The 25,729-nt window shown below is 44.3% G+C and overlaps 1 protein-coding gene across 1 annotated transcript in view; it reads left to right on the top strand.

Annotated features, from left to right (window-relative positions):
* The window catches only part of GRIN2B (glutamate ionotropic receptor NMDA type subunit 2B), a gene marked incomplete at both ends in the record, with an annotated part of 310,803 nt that overhangs the window by 107,625 nt on the left and 177,449 nt on the right, over positions 1–25,729 (top strand). Inside the window, one exon of the mRNA XM_080705698.1 lies at positions 13,335–13,933. Within this exon, the coding sequence (XP_080561824.1) occupies positions 13,335–13,933 (599 nt within the window). The remainder of the gene's footprint in view (positions 1–13,334; positions 13,934–25,729) is intronic.

The following is a 25,729-nucleotide window of genomic DNA, read 5'->3' as shown; positions in this document are numbered from 1 at the left end:
ACAGTGGAATGAGGATAGACATGGGCCTGCATTTTTAAGAGTAAGGATCCCAGTACTCTCTGGCCTACATAACTGAAGAAAATTGGGAAATTTTCTATGAAGACTTCGAAGATAATCTAGTTCGACCGCACATTGTCCTAAATCGGTGTGATGGGATGGCAGTCCTGGTCTGAGCTGGAATTGTGACCTCTCTAGCCACTTTTGGATAATGTCTGTTCTCTGAGATCTTGGGCCAGCTTTATTTAACACAGTTTCAGCTGTGTTGATAAAAGATGAGCGTATTGGTGCTGATTTTCAGCAGTGCCAAATTAACATCAAAGTGTCAATGCTGAGCCATAAGGAGGCCCCATTTTGCTTTGCTTGCACGGATTGGAGCCTGATAGCTTCAGGTAAGATGCCCGACTGCCAGGCAAAGGTAATGAGACCGCATGTAAGACTTGTACTTGTCTAGAAAGATTCATCTACAGGCAGAGGCCCCACTGTGCAGGCTCCAGAGTAGTAATTAATAAATGCTAGTAGCTAATTGAAACGGTGGCTCTGTACTCCAGAGAGTCTGACAAGGATGGGCAGACAAAAAAAAAAAAAAAAAGAAAGCCCCCAGTTTCTTTCTGTTTGAAATAACAATTGGCATATTGTTTAAAAGATCTCTTTCTCTGCTTGCATTTAAACAAAAAAGATTTACGCAAAATGGTATAAACTATAGAAATGCTGGCTACCATGGAATCTGGTTAAAATCAAAGAAATTTTCAAATAAGAGTAAGCGAGCCCCTCTTTCGCTCGTCCAGGTTGTGTTTCTGGGAAAGTTCTTGCCAGATTTGGCGTCGTTCTTGTGTGACTGATGCCTGTTTCTGCTTGACTGGTCTCCAGAGGCAAGCTGAGATATGGACAGCATTTTAGCTCTTGAAGGCCCACGCGGAGAGAATGGACACACCAGTTGGGTAGGGATGTTGGCTAGTTAGGACAGTCCAGTCAGGTTTGGGTTTTTGGAAACAGGTCTCAGGGAAAAAGAGGCAGAAAAGGAAGACATCTCAGTCTGGGCTGCAGCTCTGCTTAGAACAGGGGCAAGGGGATGTTCTGTGGATGGTAGAAGGGGTTCCTATCGGTAAGTCAGAGGAATAGGCAGGATTAAAGCATAACCCCCTACTACATTGGAAGCTAGTCTGTGGCATCATGTACCTGCTAAATTAAATATCCTTTCCTTTTATGGATGGAGAAATGGATAGGCTGTATGCTAGGATTATGGGAAAGATTGTGTGGTTAGAAAAGTAGTTTCCAGGGGCCGGAACGTAGCTCAGTGGCAAAGCTCCGGCTTCGCAGGTATGGTGCCCTGGGTTCAATCCCTGGTTCCAAAAAGACAAATAATAAAAACAAGAACCCCCTTTTAAAAAATAAGCTAAGAAAAGTAGTTTTTATGTGATTCTTCATGTTTCAGATTGAGGGCTGGTGTTCGGTCCTGCAAATAGTGCTGTGACCTCCATGAGACTTCACCTGCCCTTCCCAACAGAGTTAAAAGGAAAGAAATCAAAAGATAGGCAATTGGGAACTCTAAACTTCTCAAGATCCACGGTTGGTGCGAACAGCCAGCAGCCATAAATTAAAGAGTAGGAATTGAATAATTCTGAAAAGGGAGGGCAACTTAAAGTATAAAACAGATAAAGAAAATCTCAAATCTCCAGGCGTGGTAGAGCATGCTTGTAATCCCAGTATTTGCGAGGCTGAGACAGGAGGATCGCAGGTTCGTGGCCAGCTTCAGCAACTTGTGAGGACCTCCACAACTTAGTGAGATGTTGTTTCATGATAAAGAATAAAAAATAGGGTTGGGGGTGTAGCTCAGAGGTAGAATGCCCCTGGGTTCAATCCCCAGTGCTGAAAAAAAAAAGAAAAGAAAATCTCAAATCAACTTGGATGCAGCTAGTCAATGGAGGACATTGTTTTTCTTCCATTGTGAACCAGGTGAACTCGGGGCAGATCGAGGGGCCCGGGGAGGTCAGGGAGCTGGGAAAGTTTGGAGCTAACCCTGTTCTGGGGTTTCTGGTGAGCAGGTGAAGATTGGCAAGTTTGGGGTACCCTAATTAAGATCACGTAGGTCTTCCTGGTGTGATTCAGACAGGCGTGGGTAGGCAGCGGTGTGACATAGAAGTGTACGAGGCAACACAAACACACTGGCACTAGTAATGTATGAAGCATCTCAGTGTATAGAACAGGAGCGGGGCATGATGTCAGACACGGAGGGCATCTGTGCAACAGGGGAGCAAGGCCCAGCATCACGGGTTCCCGCATTCTGTCAGCTAATGTGTAAGGTCCTTGGAGGTTCTCTGTAGGGTCCTCATTGGGAGAGATTGGAATAAAAATCAAGACATAAGGAAGCAGCTTCATCCTTTGGGCTGGGCATGTGGGAGGCACATGAAAAAGAAGGCTTTATCTGGCTCATCAAGTACTATACTCAAGCAGTCGGCCAGCTTTGGAGCAAGGTGCTGACAAGGACAGTACTTGGTAATCCTGGCTTAGAGAAAAGACAGTGCACAGTGACCAAAGCTCAAAATCATGGGACTGACCGAGGCAGAGATAGGCAGGTATGGACCAGCTGCTGCATATTTTTTTTTTTCCTGAGGAAAAAAAATATATATTTTTTTTTACCAAACATCCAACGATCAGTCTCCATAGGCTCTACATTAGAAAAAAAATAATGGCTAATTGCTCACATTCAGTGACGTATGGCTGTTCACAAGCAAAGAGGCTTTGAATTTATTTGTATCTCTCAAACCAGTTTGGTCATCTGTCTAAAAGCGGCAGGTGTGTGTGTGTGTGTGTGTGTGTGTGTGTGTGTGTGTGTGTGTATTCCTGGAGATTAAACTCAGGGGCATTTTATTTTTCTTTGTGTATGTAATTTTATATTCCCTTCTGGAGCCCTTTACAAGGCTTGCCTTTTGATGGGCTTTATGTCATATATCTGTAATCTCAGCCCTTGGGAAGCTGAGACAGGAGGATCTCAGTTACCATTGTATGGCAACTTAGTGAAATCCTATTTCAAAATGAAATTAAATAAATAGATAAATAAATAGGGTTGGGTTCGCAGCTCAGTGACAGAATGCCAAGGGTTCAAGTCCTAGTACTACATGTACACACACACACACACACACACACACACACACACAGAATGGTTGCCTCTTTTAGATAGATGGTTTGAGCGATACAAATAAATTCAAAGTCTCTTGGTTTGTGAGTCTCTGTCCTTTGCTGTATGTGAGGAATTAACCCTTACTTTCCCAATGTGGAGACCTGGGGAACCTGATCCCTAGATGTTTGGAGAAAAAAAAAAAATTCTCAGAAAGCTTCCTGGATTTAGCCACTGAAGACAATGGCTTGCTAATCTGTACCCAACCAGTGTGGTGACTGATTCACACTCCAAATTCAGTCTGGCTTTGTCTTTCTCTTCACAAGGAGCAGGGATCAGAGGACAAAGGTCTCTGTTTTCCAGAGATCCCTTGAAGAGATCCATGTGTCTAAACAGTCTTTGGGTATAGAAACACTGCTTTTGTTATTTTGGCCAGCAAATGAGGTACCAGCACCAAAAGCTAAATCAGATATAAAAGGCCTTTTCTACCCTCTGCTCCTGAGTCTCCCCTCTTCTCTGTCCCTTAGGTGTATGAACGTGATGTTCTAATCAGACGTGTATGAGGAGAGGGGAATGCTAATTTATTTGAGACAAATGTCAACATCTTTACAAAAAAGAAATGGTTCTGGTACATGAAGTACCATCCCTGGCTTGTACTTAACCCTGCTCTTTAAAAATAATCACCATTCCATAGACTCTAACCTTTCGAGGCGTAAGTTAAATGGAGAGATGCTGATGGCATAAGGCAATTTGGGAGTTAGTATTTTTATTTAATAAGAAGTGATCTACGTTCCCTCAGTCATTAGGTTTAGTGTTGCGATGACTTCCTTTTTCTCCTTCATATGCCCAGACCTGCATTGGTATTAAACACGCTCGATTTTATAAATTTGTCTAAATAAGTTTAGTTCGATTATTGATAACCCTATTACCTAACTAATGCTTTTAGTTTATATTTACACTATTTTTCCTTATCCACTTCCATTTGTTGAAAACTCCTCCTATTCCCCTACCGTATTCCTGTGCGTTTATTTACAAGTACATTTACTGAGTCACAGAACTTGCTTGTTGTCGAACTTGTCCGTTGCTCTTATGTAGAAAAGAATCTCTTAATAAAAATACAAGTCAATCCATCTGAGAGTTGTCTTGATCTGCATAATGGAGCAGGCCAGAGAAAGGAATTTTAATTCAAGATGAAACGAACTAGGCTTATTAAGATTTTGGCAGTCCTGATGCTGTACAGAGGCTTGCAAACACATTTTAGAAGAGCTCTTAGTATTCTCCAGCCATCGCTCCCTTTAATTCTCTAACTCAGCTGTGCATCCTGGTGGGAGAGAATCTGCATTTTTATTCTTCCCCTCTTACTGCCTTTCCTGCTGCTGTAAAATTGTCTCTGCGACCTAGAATACGAAGAACTCTGTAGATATTCCCCAAACGAATACCTTTACTTTGTTTCTCAGCTGTGGCTTAAACTTAGAGGGAGACATCCTAGGGAGAAGAATGGGGTGAAATTCAAGGAGAGGTAAAATTATCTTCTGAAAGAACAACAACAAAAAGAACGCTAGCTTGTGTGGGAGGTGCTTAATTTTCCAGAGTGGCTCTTAAACTAGCCCAAGCTGGTTGAATGGGCTCCTGAACACCCAGTGTTCTTTTCTGCACACAAGGATTTAAAGAAAAAATGAGTTGACATTTAACAGGCAGGGAAGATCATGATTCTCCATTATGTAAGCTTCCATCACTGTGTTTTGGTCATGACATTTCTAACTGATGGTGAAAGATGCTACCTCCCTGGCCAGGCCTGGAACACACAAGAGATACTCTCCAAACCAGCTGGAGTAGCTGACTCCAGCTTTGGTCAAAATGATGATTCCCCATAAGGATTTCCAGTCATCAAGGGAACTGATCTCTTAGGGTTGGATGAGTAGGGAAAAGTCCTTCCCTTTATTTTTGAAGAAAAAGATCCTCCTCATATTGTTTCTACTCTGTACTAAACATAGGTAGAGTAAAAGGGAATGCCCAGGGCTTGTGTCAGGACAGCTGGGTACCACTAGCCTCTCTCCACGGCATCTCTCTACTTGCTTTGAAATCTGGTGGCAGTAGAGGACGTTCTCATTAAATGCCTAGCAGTTCTAGACTTCTGTAGGACACAGATTCCCCTCAAGAACTGGATTTAGAATAGAGGAAGACTTTGTTTATTCATATAATAGGAAGGGAAAAACCAGACTTCTTTAACCTGAAACCACAGTAACGTCTTAGAGCGGGGCTGTAATGCCTCTGATGTGATAGAGTATTGAGATTTTAATAATGTGAAGAACTTTAAGATACTGTTGAAGTGGAGTTGCAGTAGGACAGCCAACGCAGATTTGAGAATTATCTGGTTGCAGCACCAATTACCCCACTCATTGAAGTCAACAAATATTTGCTAAGAGCCTGCTCTCAGGCCCCGCTCCAGGTTACGGCCATGAACAAACGCTCCCACTGTCTCGAGGTACTCACATTCTAGCTGGGGAGAGGCAACAGGTCCATAATTAATATATCAAAAAGGTAATCACGCTGGGTGCGGTGGCGTGCGCTTATGATCCCCACGCTTGGGAGGCGGAGACAGGAGGATCGCGCAGGTTCAAAGCCAGCCACGCGGGCTTAAGGGACCCTGTTTCCAAATTAAAAATATAAAAAAAATATAGGTCTGGGAGTGCAGCCCGGAGGTAGAAGGGCTTCCAGGAACCCCAGTACCACTACCAAAAAAAAAAAAAGGTAATCATGTAGACAGCTAGGCGGTGATAAATAGGATGGCAGAAGGGGACGGTGGAGCCAGAGGAGAGGGTTGGGTGGGCCCATGACAAGGGACAGCAGGCTCCAGTACCCCGTCAGGGGCTCAGCATTAACAGAAAGCTTTGTTGAACAGGCAAGATGCTTGATTTTCACAGATTTGAAAGATGAGCTTTTGTTAACCTGGAGCTGAGGCGGGGGTTTCAGGCAGAGGAGAGGAGGGGAGAGCAAAGATCTAGAGCAGGCAACATGAAGGCAAGTTCAAGAGAGGGCAGAGGCTGGGAACAGAATGAAGAAGAGGGACGGACATGGAGTCTCCAGGGGTGGTAGGTGTCTAAATCAAGGACACTGCTGTTTCTCTTAAGTATACTGGGGAGCCAGAGAGAGTTTTTAGGAGAGAACAACATCTTACGACTCAAGTTTGTTTGTTTGTTTATTTATTTATTTATTTATTTGTGTGGTTCTGGGGATTCAATCCAAGGGCATTCTACATCTGAGCTATACTCCCAGCCCTTTTTAATTTATTATTATTATTATTATTAATTACTATTATTATTTATTATTATTATTATTATTATTATTATTATTATTATTGTACTGGGGTTCCTGGAAACACTTCTACCTCCAAGCTACACTCCCAGACCTATTTTTATACTTTTCTTATTTAGAAACAGGGTCTCTTAAGCCAGTGCAGCTGGCTTTGAACCTGCGCGATCCTCCTGTCTCTGCCTCCCAAGTGTGGGGATTACAAGCGTGCGCCGCCACGCCAGTCCTTTTTATTCTTTATTTTGAAACAGGGTCTCACTGAGTTGCAAAGGGCCTCACTGAGTAGCTGAGGGCTGTTTGGGAATCGTGATCCTGTCTCAGTCTCCCAAGTACTGGGATGACAAGGGTGCGCCACCACGCCTGGCTTGACTCAAGTTTTAAAAGGATTGTTCTTGCTGGGCATGGTGGCACACACTTGTAATCCCCATGGTTGGGAGGCGGAGACAGGAGGATAGCGCTGGCTTGAGAGACCCTGTTTCCAAATAAAAAGGTATAAAAATGGGTCTGGGAGTGTAGCCCGGAGGTAGAAGGGTTTCCAGGAACCCCAATACCACCACCACTAAAAAAAAAAAAAAAAAAAAAAAAAAAAAAAAGAAAAAGAAAAAGGAAAAAGGATTGTCCTGCTTCTTTTTGAATATAGACTAGCAGGGTTGGAATATGGACTGGAAGGCTTGCAGGCCATTTTTCAGGCTCTTGCAGTGACCTGGTGAAGGATTCCGATGCTGGTAGGTAGATGACTATACAATGACACTGCAGTCAGCAGTGTCAAGGTCAAAACTACCTTTTACAAGTCAGTGCCAGTGGAGAAGTGGGATTGAAAGGCTGATCCGAATCAGCTTAAGAGAGAATGGGAGAAGAATGTGGGTGGCGGGTATAGATGACACAAGAATTTTGCTGCAAAAGAGAGTGCCACATGCCCGTAGCATCGTCTGCCACCCTGTCTGGCTACATCAAGAGGCCCCTCTTTTTTTTTTTTTTTTTTTTTCAGTACTGGGGCTGGAACCCAGGGCATTCTATCACCAAGCTACACCCTCAGCCCTATTTTTTATTCTTTATTTTGAAACAGGGTCTCACTGAGTTGCAAAGGGCCTCACTAAGTAGCTGAGGCTGTCTGTGAATTGTGATCCTCCTGTCTCAGCCTCCCAAATGCTGGGATTACAAGTGGGCACCACCACGCCCGGCTTCCTCTCAGTTTTTAAAAGTGCAGTTTATGTATAACTTTTAGGCATATCTTATTTCCATGAGGCACCATCAGCATAAAAATTTGAAACTGGATGAGATAATCAATATCATTTTAGTTAATTTCCCACCCGATAAAACAACCTTCTTTGTAATATTAATTCACCAAACATTAAATTTTTTTATATGGCACTTAAGGATCCAGAGGTGAATAAGGCATAGTTCTTATTCTTAAGAAATACACATTTTAGCCGGGCGTGGTGGCGCACGGTTGTAATCCCAGCATTCGGGAGGCTGACACCTGGAGGATCGCGGTTCGCGGACAGCCTCAGCTACTTAGTGAGGCCCTCTGCAACTCAGTGAGACCCGGTTTCAAAATAAAGAATAAAAAAATAAAAATAGGGCAGGAGGTGTATCTCTGAGGTCAAAGGCCCCTGGGTTCCATACCCAGACCTGCAAAAAAAAAAAAAAAAAAAAAAAAAAGAAATACACATTTTTAGTGGGAGGAGTCACACAGGTATGTTAACTGTGTTATTAAGTGTTATACTAGGGGTATATACAAAATGCTGTAATATTGCAGGCAGATAGATAGAACTAACCTGACCAGGGGGTGTTAGAAAAAACAACACACATCATAAAGCTAACCTTGGGGTGAGCTCTTAAAGGTAAGCATGATGTTTTCCAAAGTGCTAAGGAGAGAAACCCTTTGTCACATAATAATCCAGCTCCCGTTTGAATGCCCAGAGCAACAAAGGTCCCACTACCTTCTGAGGCCTGTTCCCTTTTGCAAAGCTGTAATTGTGAACCTAGTGTGGTGGCACCCGCCCGTAGTCGCAGCACTCAGGAGCCTGAGGTGGGAGGATCGCTTAAGCCCAGGAGTTTGAGATCATTCTGGGCAACACAGTGAAACACAGTCTTAAATTAAAAAAAAAGAATAAAATTTTAAAAAACCTATAATTATTGCAAATGCAATTCCTGTATCGAGCCAAATAACACCCTTTGAAGTTCCCACTCCTTGGTCCCAGTTCTCTCCTCTGGAGCTAATGGACAAAGACTTACCTTTCTACTGGCTAAATCATCTCAGTATGTGAGAACACATATTACGTTCTCTTTCAAGCCACTTCTTTCCATGCTGGAAAGGAGAGATGAGTAGAATCCAATTTGCCGGGAAGCAGGAGGTTTATTAGGGAGTGTTCTTGACATAAGCATCTCGAAGGGAAGGGCAGATTGGGCTGAACTGGGCAGAAGGAGACGTACAAGGGGATACAGTTCTAATGGAAACTTAGAGCAGTCCTGGGAATGGGGTATTTTGATGAGAGGTGGACTCCTCAGAGATGTCCAGAGTTAGGGCAAAAGGACCAGATCTTTATACTCCTTGAGAGTCAGTGTTGTTTACCCCAGGAAGGGGGTACGACCTTGGGCCAATGGCTCTCTTGAGCCCTGGCATCCCCAAAGGGAGTGCTAAGATGAAGCGTGTTGCCAGGGGCGTTATCATTAGCTGTGGTACTTAATCCTTTGTCTCAGAAGTTGATCGGTAGGGGATCCAGATGATGCAGAAAAGAAATTTCATGTACTGCTAATTCTTTAGGCAATTATTTTCTGAGGGAGATAATAGGATGAAAAAGCGCTTCTTTTTGTTTCTTCTTATTAACAAATAAACACCATGGGCATAAAAGTTATGGAAGTATGGCATAACGGTTATAGACTGATGGGGTCTAAAGTACAATTCTACTTTCCCTGAGCTAATTTCTCACCTCAATTAAGGTGGCCTTTTATTTGGGAAGGTTTTAAAGATGCTCCCCAGGCATGTTGAAGAAGTACATTTATGCCATAAATTTGACTGGGACTCTTGGCTAGGAGGAGGCAGCTACTCCAAGGACCCCTGCATGTCAACATTTTATAATGACAGTAGGAGATAAAAATGTAAGCAGGGAAACGGAGTGAGCTGCAAACAGAATTATATCTCTGCCCTTCATCCTTGATCACTTGTAGGTGATCACGGCGCACGCTGGGCGCCTGCAAAGATGGATGCGTGGCCACCAATCCTTTCCACTCCGTGCACACATGAAGATTGCTCTTTGATTTGTGGCCGCGGCCATGATTTGCAAAACCTGTCACCATCTGCAACTGATAGTTAACCCAAAGCTTTGCTGGGAAAGAGCTGTTCCATTCCTAACCACTGCATACCAGACTGACATGTCAACTAAATTCATAATCCTGGAGTCCTCATTCTACTGGGAAACATTTGCCCAGGCTTTAACTCTGTCTCTTAATTTCTCTCTGTTTTCAAGTAAACTCCTCTTTCTGGTGTCAGTTAAAATGGTCATAGAAGGCATCTGATTTAATGAAGGTTTGGCAAGATAAAATGGCTGAGCTGGGTACTGATGGGGCAGAGGGATCCAGATTGGGATGATGGCAAGTGAGACTATAGAATTAGGTCAGGTCAACATGGGGGATGATGGAGCCTTGCGGATCTTCTCTTTTCTTATTCTCATCATATTGGCTTGCATACACAGTAGCTGGTGGTATCTTTAGAAGTTCATTTATAACTGTGGAGAGCATTAAGAGAATATCAGAAGAAGAGAAAGTCAGGTTAGTGTTGAATAGATTATTTTTCTTTAAATTCAGTCTCATTAGTATGAGGTGTACTATAGACCCCTATGGTTTTCCTCTCCAAGTTCTTTTATGTGTTTTTGTTTTTGCTTTTGTTTTTGTTTTGTTTTGTTTTGTTGCAGACACTAGAGATTGAACCCAGGGTAATCTTGCCTCTGAGCTCTACCCCCAGCACTTTTAATTTTTTAGTTTGAAACATGGTCTTACTCGGTTGCCCAGGATCTTGCTAAGTTGCTGAGGCTGGCCTCAAAACCATGTTGCTCATGTCTCATCCTCCCAGGTACTGGGATTAGAGGCACAAAGCTAACTCTTGCTATGTATTTGATCAAGGTGTTGGCAGGTTTGATATGTGGTACAGGCTCATTATCTGGCTCACAGAGTCACTGTACAGGAAATTTCACATGCATTTGAACCCCACTGTGATCAGAACTGTCCACACAGATTAGGCAGGCTTACTCGGTCTATAGGTAGGATCTCTTTTCTCTCAAGGTACAACCTTAGGTACATCCCAAAGCACATCCTTAGGTACATCTTAAGGTATATTAAGGTATATCAAAAACATTTTTATGTCGACACAACCACAGTACTGATGGAAACGCATGGGATAACAGGTCCCACTTGAGAATCCCCAAATTCCTTTTAGCTGGAAGTATAAGAAGCTTGTAAACCCAGTACTTGGGACGCTGGGTTCACGGCCAGCCTCGGCTACTTGAGAGGCCCTCTGAAACTTAGTGAGACCCTGTTTTAAAAAAAAAAAAATATATATATATATATATGGCTGAGAGTGTAATTCAGAGGTAAAAATGCCCCTGGATTCAATTCCCAGTACTGCACATGAGCAAGCATGTATACCATACACACGTGCTCACACACATGCATACAGGTTATTTCAGGAAAGCAGTAGCTATTCTACGTGGCTTTTCTGACGACTGCTCCATTCCTGGATGTCCTGTGTGTTTTGTGGTTCTCTGTGGGTCCCTGCAAATCGGGAACTATTAAGACTGGTTGTCTTAGATTCCGTTTGTCTTAGTTCTTTCAGGTGGCTATGACAAACCCCCAAAGACTTTTATAAACAACAGAAATTTACTTTTTAGATCAGGGGCCAGCAGATGTGGTACGTGAGGGCTGTCTGTCTGTCTGTCTGTGTCACAGATGGCACCTTCTGTCTGCCCACACAAGGCCAAGTGGAGTCAATGAAGCTCTCTGGGTCTTTTGTTGATGAAGTCACGAATCCCATTTATCACGAGGGGGCCGCACTCATGACCCAGTCACCGCCCAGAGAACCTTATCTCCCACTACCTTTGCTTAGGGGCTAGGATTTCAATGTATGGATTTAGACAGAGAGCGAGGGGACACATTTATTCAGTCCATGGCATCACTGTATCCTATAACCATAAGTTGGCTCCGCTGGGTCTGAAAAATTGTTCTTGTGTTGTAGAAGCCCACAAGCAGATACTGGCCAGGGGTTGGAACGGGCACACATGACATCATTGCTCTGTTCTGAACTAATTCCCTTTCCCTTCACCACTCATTCTTGGTGGCCCACCATCTCTGTTTTCCTGAATTCCCGATCTGTTTGCATTCCTTTGCAACTCTGTTTTGCAATCCAAAGGAAGGAGTGAGGATAGGTGCCATTTTACCCTTAGGCAGGAAGAATCACCCCCAAATGACAAGGCATCTACTTTCTCTTTTTGGACAACCCGTGGGAAGTAAAAGAAGCCACAAGGAGCAAGCATAGCTGAGAGGTCGGCAGCTACTATTGGCCAGCCAGGGTCTTTGCATACACCAGCTGGGTCTTTCCCAACCTATGTATTTTTTGATAGTGGGTGCCCAAGAAATACTTGACAATTTCTCAGCTGTACAACAATGTGTTCCTGTAGGAAGAAATCACTATATAATTTTGTTTAAAGACCCGGTTTCCTGGTCTCTGGGAACTGTACTTTGAAGTCCTAGTTGAGGTATAAAAGGGAATTTCCCTTTAGAGAGAGATTCAGTGTCTTAGCTTGGCTTGTTATAAAATGGAGATGAGCCACATAGAAGATGGGGACACAGACCAAGAAAAAAGATACCGTGGCCCAGGAGGAAGGCAGGGAGAATTGGACTGAGCAGGATGAGGCTGGGAAGACATTCAGTTTGTGGGTTTGATTTCTCAGAGCTATATAGGGTGGAGATAAAATACAGGGCTGGGCATCTCAGAGCAGCAGGTGAAATGCTGGTGAAGATGGAGACCATTAAAATGGCTTGTCCCTTGAAAGAAAGAAGAAAGCATGGTGCTCAGCATTGCCAGAGGGGTGTATGTGAGACACAGAGGTGTGTCATTATATGGATGCAGGAAAGAGTAATCTTCTCTGTGTCCTTCTATTTCTTCTGTAGTTGTATGTGAATGTGGCTACCAGTCATCATGCTGTTTGAGCCTTATTCTAGCTCGCATATCTTATCATGAGAGAAAAAGTTAGGGAGCAAAGTATACGAATAGAGAGTGCTATTGATTTAACAGTTATGTGCTTACATGTGCCTCTCCCTGGTATCCATAACTGAATAACATCAGCCTCCTGGACCAGAAAGCTTCTGCCACCTCTAGAGATAGGTCTGGGCGCAGGGTGATGGTTTAGATTATTTTTGCTATTGCTGACTGATACATATTTATAACTGAGAAATTCCCAAATCCTTGGAGATGAAAAGTGTGGCCTGTGTCAGTCTTTCTGCGTTTGTCTTTCTGAATGAGCATGTGTGTCTAACCTGACCTGGCATGAGGCCACTTACTTGATTCCACTCAGTGTGACTCTTCACATGTTTTGCTAGAGAAATACTAGCATATTTGATTTTGAGGAGCTGTCTTAGGCTCTAGCCTCAAGGCTTTCAGACAAGGAAAGTATAAACCTCTGTCTATTGTTTCTAAATTCTAAGAAATGCCCTTAGGAAGAAAGTTATTATTAATGTCTGTGATTCAAATGGTTCTTAAAAAATGTGTTATTGAAACTTTAAAAAGTTTAGAGGTATTGTATAACAAAATAAATAATGAACACAAACCTTTGCATCTAGTTGGCTCAACACCCCCATTGCTATCTTTGTCTTGACTCGTCTTTCTCTCTTTCTTGCGCGCTTACTGCTCTAGGACGAGTCCTCCATGTTCTTCCAGTTTGGCCCCTCAATTGAACAGCAAGCTTCCGTAATGCTCAACATCATGGAAGAATACGACTGGTACATCTTTTCTATCGTCACCACCTACTTCCCTGGCTACCAGGACTTTGTAAACAAGATCCGCAGCACCATCGAGAATAGCTTCGTGGGCTGGGAGCTGGAGGAAGTCCTCTTACTGGACATGTCCCTGGATGATGGAGATTCAAAGATCCAGAACCAGCTAAAGAAGCTTCAGAGTCCCATCATCCTCCTCTATTGTACGAAGGAAGAAGCCACTTACATCTTCGAAGTGGCTAACTCCGTGGGACTGACCGGCTACGGCTACACATGGATTGTGCCCAGTCTGGTAGCAGGAGATACAGACACGGTGCCCTCAGAGTTTCCCACCGGGCTCATCTCTGTATCATATGATGAATGGGACTATGGCCTCCCCGCCAGAGTGAGAGACGGGATTGCCATCATCAGCACCGCTGCTTCCGATATGCTGTCCGAACACAGCTTCATCCCCGAGCCCAAGAGCAGCTGTTACAACACCCATGAGAAGAGGATCTACCAGTCTAATATGCTGAACCGGTGAGTGTGGATGGAGGGCGCACGCATGGGTGGTGAAGACCAGAGGAGAGCTGCGGGCACAGGGGTGAGAGGTTTAGAGATCGTAGGTAAAGATGGAGGGAGCATTTCAGGTAAAAACCTTGCATTACTATATGCTTGTTCCAATAAAACAGCGCCCACTTACTGGGTACTTACTGTGTGCTACATGTTACCCTAAGTGTTTGGCACGTCTGACCTCATTTGATCCTCACCACAACCCCATCAGTCCAGTTTTTAAAACCATTTGCATTTTGCAGTGTAAGAGGATGAAGCTTGGGGGTGTGAATTGTCCGCAGGCACACTGCAAGAGTGTTTGGAGTCGAACCCAGGCCTCCCTGGTCCCTGGGCCCTTGATCACTAGGAAGGATGCAGTGGGTTTTGGTGGGGCACCAGCCCACTTACCTTGGGGATGCTGCCACTTCGGGAGCTAATGGCGGATAGGTATTGAATCTGTTAGTATGAAGAATGTTCTTCCCTTAAAGAAACAGGCTTTGTTTCTGTCTCCTTTGCTTTTCTGCTCTCTTATTGAGTAGGAATGCTGCTGTAGATGTTGCTGCTGTGTTTCTGGTTGCTCTTAGTCTAGTCTGTTTAGCAAGACCAAGCGATGGGTCGAGGACTGCTCCCCCGACTTCACCTCCTCTGATCCAGCCTTGACTATGGTGCATCTCTTTGGAGGTATTCATTGGCTGCATGGGGTAGATGACCCCTGCTATATTTCTGCAGTTTTATGACTTGTATAAAATTGCTGTGTATGTACAATGTAAAATTTTAGACAAATGGAAAGCAAGAAATGTAAAAATGACCATATGTCCAACTAACCAGAAGTAATCATTTTTGAAACAATTATTGAATATCCTTCTAGACATCTTCCTGTAAATATACATGGCTATAAAACTACGTAAAAGGGAATATAACTATACCTGCTGCTCGATACCTGGCTTTCTTTTACTCTTTAATACTTCTATTTTCAATTGACTTTGAACTATTTCAGATAAGCAGAAAAGTACACAAAAAAACATGGTGCATGCTCAGGTACCCATTGTCCAGCTGAAGAAATAAAACATTAGGAAAGTATGGGCAAACGCTCAAAATGGGCAAGTTCAAATGCATTTGGCGGGGGTTTGAGTGGGTCTCTGCTTAGACTTGTTTAACTACTGGAGAGGAATGGAGCTAGACCCTCTAGACCGAGTTCTTGAGCTAGGGCTGGAAAGACAAGCAGTGTTCATGTGGCTGTGGCTGTGATCAAACCTTAACACTCCTGAGCCTTCTGCTTCTCTTCTGTCACTGGACATTATACCTTGTTAGGAGACTCTCTTGGCTCCCATCTACCTCCCTGGAGGATCCATCAAGGATTCTTGGTGTATTCCTCATTATTTTCATATCTCTTAAATATTGCTACTTCTTGGGGTTCTCTTCTGGTTCCTCTCCTTTTCATTCGTTGCCAAGGATGCAGTTAATGCCTGCATAGTGCCCAAGGTGACATCTCTGGATAGACCCTCTCTCTGGAGCCCTGGATTTGTATATTTAACTCATACCAGATAAGTTCAGATGCCAAGGTCCTTAGAACTCACTCACCGTATCCAACGTGAAACTGCCCATCCCTTCCCATGTAACGATTCCATCTTTTCTCAGCCAAATCTGACCTGCTTGTAAATGATGTATCCTATTAGCAAGTGGCCTAAAATCAAGCTTCCAAGATGCCCTTGATTCTGTGATGTGATACCTCGTAGCCACTCATACCAGTTTCTACGGGATGATGGATTTTCCGCTCCCAGCACCTCTGCCTGGAATGCTTTTGCCTCTTTTCTTCTCCCAGTCCTTCTCTTCTTACCTGCATTGCTGGGGGGCTTCTCAAATATCTCCGGGTACCCAGTATTGCTCTCTTTCAATCTCCACTGCAGCCAGTGGGACCTAAAATGAAAATGTGATCTCATCGCTCGCCTGCCTGATGCCTTCCAGTGGCTTCTCATTGCTCCTGTACCACCAGCCAGTCTCCTTGATACGGTTTCTACAGTCTTCCACAGCCTGCACCTCTCCTGTCTTTCCAAAATCGCCACATGCCCTTCTCTCCTTGGAACATGACCTTCCTGCAAAACTGAACTTACTTTATTTTTTTTTTTTTTGAAGAGACTCTGTTCCCTCTTACACTTTTAGGTTTTTCCTCTCTGTCTTGAACACACTCCCAAGGGTGTGCCTTCCCCCCAGTGGACACCTGAGGCTGGTCCTCTACCTGCCTGGTGCCCCTCGCTCCCCAGGCATCCACAAGGAAGTCTTTCCTAGGTCCCAGGTCAGCATGCGTGGAGAGAAGAAAATGACACTCAGTCCACCCCCCCAAACACACACACACTTCCTCTGCAGACTCAGAAGGGAGTTTTCTGGGTCTGCTCTTCTTTGTGAAATAATAGACTCCTTAAAAAACTTACTGCCCATTCGGTTCGGTGGAGCCGTGCCCTCTTCCACCGTCCTAAGTGCTAAATTGAAATCCGACTCAGATTATTTCCCCAAATGTTTGCTAATTAAAACAAAAGCTAACCATGAAGGAATATGGAGACTGAATTGTCTGTCGAGCAATGCAAATCAAGGAAGCTTTACCCTGAAATGCATAAACGTGGTTTAGGAATGACTGCCTTAAAAACAGAATTTTTTTTTTTTTGGTGCTTTGTAATTATACATGAGCGTGAGATTCATAGTATCGCATTCATGTATGCACATAATATTACCTGGTCCTCATTCTTCTCTGTTCCTCCTCTCCTCTCTCCCTCCCTGGTCCCCCTAATTCCCTTTTACTACTTGCCTGATCTCTTTCCTGCTTTTTACCTTAAAACTTTCTGCAAGTGAACAGCGACCTATAGATAGTATTCTTTTCTTACTTGGCCTATTTTACATTAGACTTTAATATGATCTCTGAAGCTTGACCTCTAACACCTGTCTCTGAGGCCAAGGTTGGCTTTAACCTTTGTACCATCTCTCTGAGGTCCCCAGGCTGTCCCATGCTCCATCAGGAAGGCAACCCTCCCAACTCTCTAACTTCTCTCCTGGGACCAGATAGGCGCAACCCCTTTTCTCAAGTATAGCCGTCCCAACAGGAACAAGGACCGTACAGCACACCGGGGACTTAGGCATCAGTGTGGGAAAGAAAGTCCAGCTTTTTGATTCCCTGGGTGCTACCTGAGTGGTGTCTTCAGCTCCCTCCTCACTTCCCCACAAAAATGTTTCCTCTAGAATGTTCTCTCCTACCCGGGCTCCCGGACTTCCCTTGGTTTCTGTGTCCACCTGCCTGCTGGACACCTTCGTGTGGATGTGTCTCTGGTCATTTACCTGCATCCTAGCCTCCTTCCTGTTCTCTTTGTCTTTTTCTTTCCTTTCTCCCTGTTGCAGCATCTTATGGTTCTTGAATCCAATCCCTAGGCTCTCGGGGACCTTTTAATAGTTTTATTTTTCAGGGACCAGATAGGCTTTGGGTTGGCTAAAGGGGATTATCAAGAGGTACCCCCCCCCCCAGCCTGAGGTGTTATCACCAGGCCTTGCATCACCGAGATACCCCTGGAATTCAATTAGACACCCTGGACCAACTCAGGCTTATGCTGGTCTGAAATCAGACTCTTCCTCCTCCAGAGCTCTGGTCGCACTCACTAGGGTCACTCTTTTAAATAACAAACCAAGCAGCCACACCATTTAGTCACAGCAGGAAATCTTTGCAAATAAGATTGCTGCAAATGGTTGGTTGTTTTATGAGGTAGACTTTTTTTCTTTTTTTCTTGGCTGACTGTTCCTCTCTCAGCAACAGCCGAGAAGAAAGGCTCTTTGGAGATTCCTAGGAGCTACCCAGACCTAGAAGACACTAGAGGTGTCAGTTAGGATAGAGGGTTCTCCTCCTCCCACCTCCTCGAAGCTCAGAATCATGCCTGGCTCTGTCCTTCTCTCCAAGAAACCCTGCAAAGGGAGGTAACGCTCACTGATACCTGACCAGATGGTGTCTGTCTTTCCACACGTGGGAAGTTCTTAAGTCTAGATTTAATGAACAAAGGTAAGAGGTTATTTGGTATCCCTGAACCCCAAAGATAGGCACATATTTGAAGCAATTCACTTACTAGTTACTAAAGGAGGATGTGTGTGTGTGTGTGTGTGTGTGTGTGTGTGTGTGTGTGTGCGCCGTACTGGGGATGGAACACAGGGGCATCCTACCTTCTAGATACACTCCCAGTCCTATTTTTTATTCTTAATTTTGAAACAGGCTCTCAATGAGTTGGAGAGGGCCTCACTAAGTAGCAGCTGAGGCTGTCCATGAACCAAATGCTAGCACCACCACACTCTGCAGCTAAAGGAAATGTAAGCATTCTCCAAGAAGATTCTTAAAATGCAGTGTTTTAGATCGCTATCAAATAAACATTATCAGGAATTAATCTAAATTTCTTACTGATAACTTGTTAACTCCCTGAGGCTTAGCCAGCTAAAGACTTGGTGATTATTTCCAGATAGGCTCTGGAATGGCTAAGGAAGGCATTTTACCAGGGTTGTAGGAAAAATAATTAGAATTTCACATAAACAATGAATATATTTTTTAGGATCAGTGTGTCCCAAATATTGCACAGGACATATACTTATACCCTAAGGATATTTATTGTTTATCTAAAATCCAAATTTAACCGGGCCCCCGTCCTTTCATTTGCTAAATCTGAGTTTAGGGGCACAGCAGTGATTACCTACTGAAACTGCCATCTATACATCTGACGGGAGGAATGTCAGTGACAACTCTATTTTGTACACTATTAAGAACGAATTTTCTGTTGGAACTTTATCACGTTCATTTATGCCCTATTAGTAAATCCAGCACAGTGCCCTACCATAGCGCAAGACACGCTGAGAGAGGTTTATTCCAACTGGGAACTTTATTTGATTGAAAAAGCTGGAGAGTTTCTTATGCCATATTTTCTCTAAGGGAAAGCTTTTTTCTTTTCTTTCTTTTGTTTTGTTTTGTTTGGTTTTTTTTGTTTTGGTTCCTGAGAAAAGCTTCAAAACCTTTTGGTACCCAATGATCTGAAAAAGTTTAGCCAATGATTAGGTCAGTTGTCCAAATCCATCTTTCTGCCCGTGAGCTGAGGAGAGATTGCTGGCCATTAGTGGGCACACATCTCAATTTTTCCTTGATCAGTGCCCGGGGAGCAGTTCCTGGTTATTTTCCCTCACAATGCATCCTCTAATACTCCAATGGGCTGCTTCTGTCACGCAGACGATAGCACACCTGCCATCCCCTTCTGGGCTCTTTTGCTGTCCTGAGAACCCAATGCGTCCATTCTTTATACAGAGCCACTTTACGGAATGCGGAGAAAGAACAGATGCTACTTGAAAGAGATGGATCTTAATTTAGCCAGCCCCTTATGAATCTTGCCTAATTATTTTTCCCCAGTGTCCTCAGTTTTCCCACTAAACAGTTGTTTCTCACCCTGTTCCCCTTCTTCCTTCCCTGAGAGAGTTGCTGGCTCTAGAGTCTGGAATCCCCCTCCACCTGCTGGCCCAGACTCTGAGAGATGGAGGGAGAGTGGATTGGAATATGTGATGTGAAGGGAATGCTTGGTGGGACTCTTCTTGAGAGCTGCAATGGACATTTTGGAAGCAGAATCGCCATCCTCCCAACCACTGTACTGGTGGAATTGTGCCCCTGGGAAGCACATTGGCTCTCTGGGCCCAGAAAGTGCTGAGAGGCTAAGAGCAGAGTCAATTAGTTGTAGACACTCTGGGCATGAGCTGCTTGGTCGTTACCCACCTCTCAGTCGCATGAAGTGTTCGCTGAGTGGGGGCAGAAAGCAAAAACATGTGGTAGGTTCACGTAACTTAATCTAACTCACACATGAACCAGTCAGATTATGTGACCTCGTGGTTACAAGTGGAACGGCTGCACTCAGGGCCTTCGCCTGGCTGAAGCAATGTGCTGGAATCTTATGAAAGCTACCTTTTCAGACAAAAATATTTCGTAAAGTAAGAAACACCTGTGTATGCAGAGGGGGAGAATCTTCATGCGCCCATTGGCATAGAAGGACATATAAACTGGGAGAAATGACTGAAGAATCAAATAACTACCCTAAAACATATATGTAGGTTATAGTCCAGGGATAGTGAAGCAGGCCCTCGCTGTCTAAGGACAGACTGAGTACAAGGATGTCTTGAGCTCCTCTGTCTCTCCGTACATTGACATCCCTCCCGTCAGATGTATAGATGGCAGTTTCAGTAGGTGGCCATTGCTGTGCCCCTAAACTCAGACTTCTTCTCTCTAACCACCCTTTAATTCTGTGGCCAACTTGTAAAACTTAAACTTACCCATATGTGATGTTTCTTTCTCCTTTCTTCTCTCTTTTTATTTTACCTCCTCCTTTGTCTCCATTTTCTTTTATTTTTCCTCTGGTCCTTTAAAAAATTACTTAGGATTGAAGGAGAGGGCCAGGATAAAGAGGGAGAAGGAGAGAGGTCAAGAAACACCCAGCTGAGGACAAGGAGACACAGAGGATGCACATCTGGGCTGGGGGAGAAGATTCCCTGGCATGTGCTCTGGGAAGGAGTAGGGAGGTCTCCAAGAGGAAAGAAGAAAACCAGAGAAGGGCAGTGGCCCTCAGTGGGGGAAGGCAGGCGTTCTGAGGGAGGGAGCTGCCTCAGGGGGTAGTGGCAATGTTTAGTTTAAGAAAGGAGTTATTGGGTATACATTCAGATCAGCCCCGTTGTCAGCCAGGCTGCCAAAATTATTAACTCCAACATTACTTGCCTTTGTAGGACTGATTGCATCCCGGGCATTGTGCAGTTATCTAATTTGATTGTTGTAAAAATCCTGACCTTGATCACCTTATTTGAAAGGACGACTGTTCTTCTAGCCACCCCCCATCGTCTCTTCTGCTTTGTCCCCCACCCCCAGGGTCACTCACCCGACATATTCTACATATTTTATTTTTAAATATTGTGTTGTCTTTCTCTTTCCAGTTGAATTCCAGCTCCATGACAACAGGGTTTTTTATTTTAACTCTTTTATACCCAGCACAGTGCCTGATAAGGAAGCCCTTGATAAATATCAGGAAAAAGCATGAACAGGAATCATGATTCCCATTACCTATATTTTTAAGAAGCCAGAGTCCCGGGGAAGAACAGCAGGAGCTGGGCTGCATCTGCTCCTGGGACCTAGAATTCAGGGTAGCACCCTGCGGCACATGAATACAGCTTTAAAGACAGCTCGGCTGCCCTTAGAATCAAAACGTGAGAATCAGGAGTTTCTAGTGCTCATCAAATCCAGTGCATTAAGTCCACTGGTTTTTAGGGAATAAAAGGAAAATGGTAAATGCTACATGTGAACCCAGCCTCAGGAGTCACCCATCTGTTAGAGCCGGGCCTGGAAGCCAAGCATCCCCACGGCAGGAGCAGCGCTGGCTGCTGGAGCGCGCTGCCTTCTAACGGTCTGACGGTGTCCTCAGAAGAGCTGGCAGGCAGCCGCCTGTGCCCCCGCCTGCCATGCCCACGACTCTTGCTTCCTTAGTCCTTACCCAGACAAGGGTGCAGATTCACAGTTAATGGGAATCGAAGCCGGGATTATTTAGGAATTGTGTGGGAGTCATTTCTCCATCTGCTCTGTCTTCCCACCGGAGGATAGAGGCTGGCTGGGTGGGGGATGGACGGGAGTGAGTTGCCAGAAAGCTATGATGCTGTCATTTATGGCTGCAGACTTGGGCGGAAGCCCAAGTGTGGGCTGGACCAGAGCTGGCCCAGGTGAGCTTAACACACAAGGGCTTCTTCAGGGGAGTGATGGTGGTGTGGCTTCTCCATCTATATAGGACCATGCACATTTTATTTTATTTTGTTTTATTTTTTTGTGGTACAGGGATGGAACCCAAGGACATTCTACCTCTGTGCTACACATCCAGCCCTATTTTTTCTTCTTTACTTTGAAACAGGGTCTCACTGAGTTACAAAGGGTCTCACTAAGTATCTGAGGCTGTCTGAGAACCCCAGATCTTCCTGTCTCAGCCTCCTGAATTCTGGGACTACAAGCATGTGCCACCATGCCCGGCTTCATGCACATTATAAATAGACCAATAATGCTTTAAGACTTTCTTTTTCCTTCCTCTCCAATGGCACAGCCAGGGATACATAGGTAGTTTGTCTTAGAAAAAAAATATCCTCTAGGTCCCGATGTGGCCAGTAAGGCTTTGGAAGAAGGGGGACATTTAGGATGACACTAAGGCGTCTGAGGTGGCCCTGAGGCCCTGGGTGGGAGCCGAGAGCAGGTGGGGCAAGAGCTGGGGAACAGGAGCCTCCCCTCAGCTCTCAGGCCTGTACCAGTGGCGCATCTTCTTCCGGGAGGGTCTGGTGGGGTGAGCTGCCCAGACTGGCACCAGTCCCCGAGCTGGCCGGCTGGTCACACATGAAAGAATTGCCGCTGACAGATTAGGGCCTCCCGCTGCTGAAATCTGTTCCCTCTTGTCCAGCTTCCAGCAGCAGCAGCCGGCCGGGGGCTGCCTCCTGTCTCCTTACTGCTCGGCCTTTTTCTTTATCTCATTCATTGCTGCTTCACACAGCTCCTTCCTTTCTTCCTTCCTTCCTTCCTTCCTTCCTTCCTTCCTCCCTCCCTCCCTCCTTCCCTCCCTCCCTCTCTTCTTTCTTTCCTTCCTTCTTTCCTTCCTTCCTTCTTTCCTCCCTTCTTTCCTCCCTTCTTTCCTTCCTTCCTTCCTTCCTGTCTTCTTTTCTATACTTTTCTCTATGGGGTTTTCTGCTCATCCATCTTTCCTGCCCCTCTTCTCCTCCTCCTCCTCCTCCTCCTCCTCCTCCTCCTCCTCCTCCTCCTCCTCTTCCTCCTCCTCCTCCAAGGATTTTAGAGCTTTCCTTGGCTTTGGTTTTCTATGACCTTGAGTGGCCATACGGGCAGCTCTTGTGTGCGCACACTTAGATTCATGTGTGCACGGGGTACACACGTAGATGACTCCTGTGTACATTTGTCAGAGATTTACACATGTCAAGCGAAGTAGAGAACAGAGAACAGAATAAAACAGTTTCCACATTGCAGGCCCCTAATCATTCCTATGTTTAAGATGGTGTAAGTGACCATATGAGGAGACGTGTACATAGGAAGCAACCATTGGAAATTAATTTCCTGGCATTAGCTCTGATGGACATCAGCAAGGTGCTTCCTTCTAATCTGATTCTGCTTTTGTAAGTCCTGATGACTGTAGGGGCGGTTGTTGCAGAGTGACCCCAGCCCGTTTATTACTTGGCCACTACTCTGATTATTTGCACATTAATTATTTTATTGTTTGATTCAGCAGTCAAGGGACTCTGTTTTCGAGAAGTCATAGACATCTTCTTTTCCTGAAGGAAAGTTCTTCCTTGACAGAGCCACAGAAACGGTCTCGGAGGCCACTTCGAGACAAGGAGCATGCTTACCCTCAGCCTTCCTTTTCATGATTCCCTGAGAGATATTACAGGTGGGAAGCCCAGGGGAGGTTGGAGGCAAAGACATACAATGTTAGGCACGAAGCCTAAAACCTGATGGTCAAAAACTTCAGATGTGTTTCCTATAATGATAACGATACATGGGTGTTTTCATAGATAATCTCTGCGCGAGTTATCTCACTAAATCATTACAACCAAGCCGTGAGGTCTTTTCCTTCAGTCTACATTGGCTGGGCCGTAGACATGAACAGAGGACACTTAGACACGTGCTTCCTTTACATTTTCCACTGTCAGTTCCAAATCCTTCCACCCACGTTGTTTGTCTTCTTTTTCTTGCTTGAACAAAAAACCTGACAGGAACTTTTGTTTAGGCAAAAACAGCTATCATACTATAGCTAATTATTACATAAATATTAATGCTGGGCTAAATTTCTCTCCATGTAATATATGTAGAGAAAAAGTTAGAGGGGTGTGTGTGTGTGTGTGTGTGTGTGTGTGTGTGTGTGATAGGCTATGACTTAAAATACTGAGGTATCCCACAGTTTTATTACCATCCACACACAGAGGTCGCTCTTTTACCGGGGGAGAAGGGGGTCACACAGTCAACTATTTGATCTACCAAGAACATGACCAGCAACCGTGAACAAATCAGAAAAGGGCTCCGAGCTGAAATTGCTGACACAAAATTTTTGCCCCCAAATGAATGTAGTTTATTTTAACTCAGAGCTCATTTGTTCTAATTTTATGTGTCTTTCTAAGATGCCTGTAGGGCAGTTGCATTACATATGGGGTGGAACAGCAGTCACTGGGTTTACACAAGACACCTCAGTGCATTTATCTGCATGGTGCTGGTAAGATGGCTGTGTTGATCATCCTCAACTCTGACTCCTGGCCCTGGGTTTCATCTCTGTGCCCAACATGGCTGCTGAAACTCAAGTTTCAAGAAACAAATCTACATTAGAAAGGAGAAGGGCAAGGCCTTTGCTTTTAAGGAGATTTCCCAGAAGCATGCCACACTGCTTGTAGCCCATTGGTTAGAGATCAGTCAATGACCACAGCTATCTGCAAGGAAAACTGGAATGGTTTTTCAACTGCGCAGTAATCTACCCAGTTAAAAATCAAAGTTCTGAAGCCAAGCGTAGTGGCACACGCTTGTCATCCCAGCACTGGGGAGGCTGAGACAGGAGGATTATGGTTTGAGGCCAATCTCAGCTACTTAGTGAGGCCCTTTGCAACTCAGTGAGACCTTGTTTCAAAATAAAGAATAAAAAGTAGGGCTGAGGGTGTAGTTCAGACGTAGAGATGACCCTGGGTTCCATCCCCAGTACTGCAAAAAAAAAAAAAAAATCAAAATTTTGTAAATTCAAGACAGTTTCAAGTTCATATTTTGAGCAGACAATCAGAATGATAACAGAAGAACCCAGCAGAAGTTCTTGAAAAGCACAGTGGGCTATGACCATGTGGAGGAAAATTGACTTACACTTCCCAGATAGCATATACCCCCTCAAAGGATTTCTGCTTAGCAAAATAGCATAGTCATTTTAAGTCATCAATAAGAGCTTGTTATATTGATTATCCTTGGTTTAAGAAGTCAGAGGTCTCCATAATCCCTCTCTGAAATTTTCCATTAAAAGGCTCCCTATGATAATAGTAATGATAATTAGAATAATAGTAATAATAACAATAAAATTATGATACTTAAAAATGCTAAGCTTCATTAATTCAGAAAGACTTAGTTTTTAAAAAAAGGTTATCAAAGCCAGGTGTGGTGGCGCACGCTTGTAATCCCAGCATTTGGGAGGCTGAGACCTGGAGGATCGCGGTTCGTGGACAGCTTCAGCTACTTAGTGAGGTCCTCTGCAACTCAGTGACACCGGTTTCAAAATAAAGAATAAAAAATAGGGCAGAGGGTGTAGCTCGGAGGTCAAATGCACCTGGGTTCCATCCCCATACACGTAAAAAAAAAAAAAAAAAAAAAAAAAAAAAAAAGGTTATCAAGTGAATACTAGTTTCCAAATGCTTTATATAGCACCGTTTCATCTTAAAAGTCCTGTACAGGGATATTATTGCCTCCATTTGTCAGATAAAGAAACTGAGATCCAGAGGATTAAGTCACTTACCTACCTGACTTAGAGATAAAGCTGGGTTTTCAGTCCAACTCTCTACAAATCCCAGGTGCACTCTGCCCTATTCGGTCCCTCCTACTCGGGACCGTCTGCTTTGCTACAGAGGCTGAGTCAATGAAGCAGGAATTCAGTGTACACGAAGACATCATTAATGCACAGGACAGCATAGTTTTGTAAGCGTCTCCTTTTTGATTTTTGTGCTAAACTCTTGTCCTGAAGAAGACATAAT

The sequence above is a fragment of the Muscardinus avellanarius genome (assembly GCF_963383645.1).
Source record: "Muscardinus avellanarius genome assembly, chromosome: 11".
In the NCBI taxonomy this organism is placed as follows: Eukaryota; Metazoa; Chordata; class Mammalia; order Rodentia; family Gliridae; genus Muscardinus; species Muscardinus avellanarius.
This window is presented reverse-complemented; position numbering and strand designations above follow the sequence as displayed.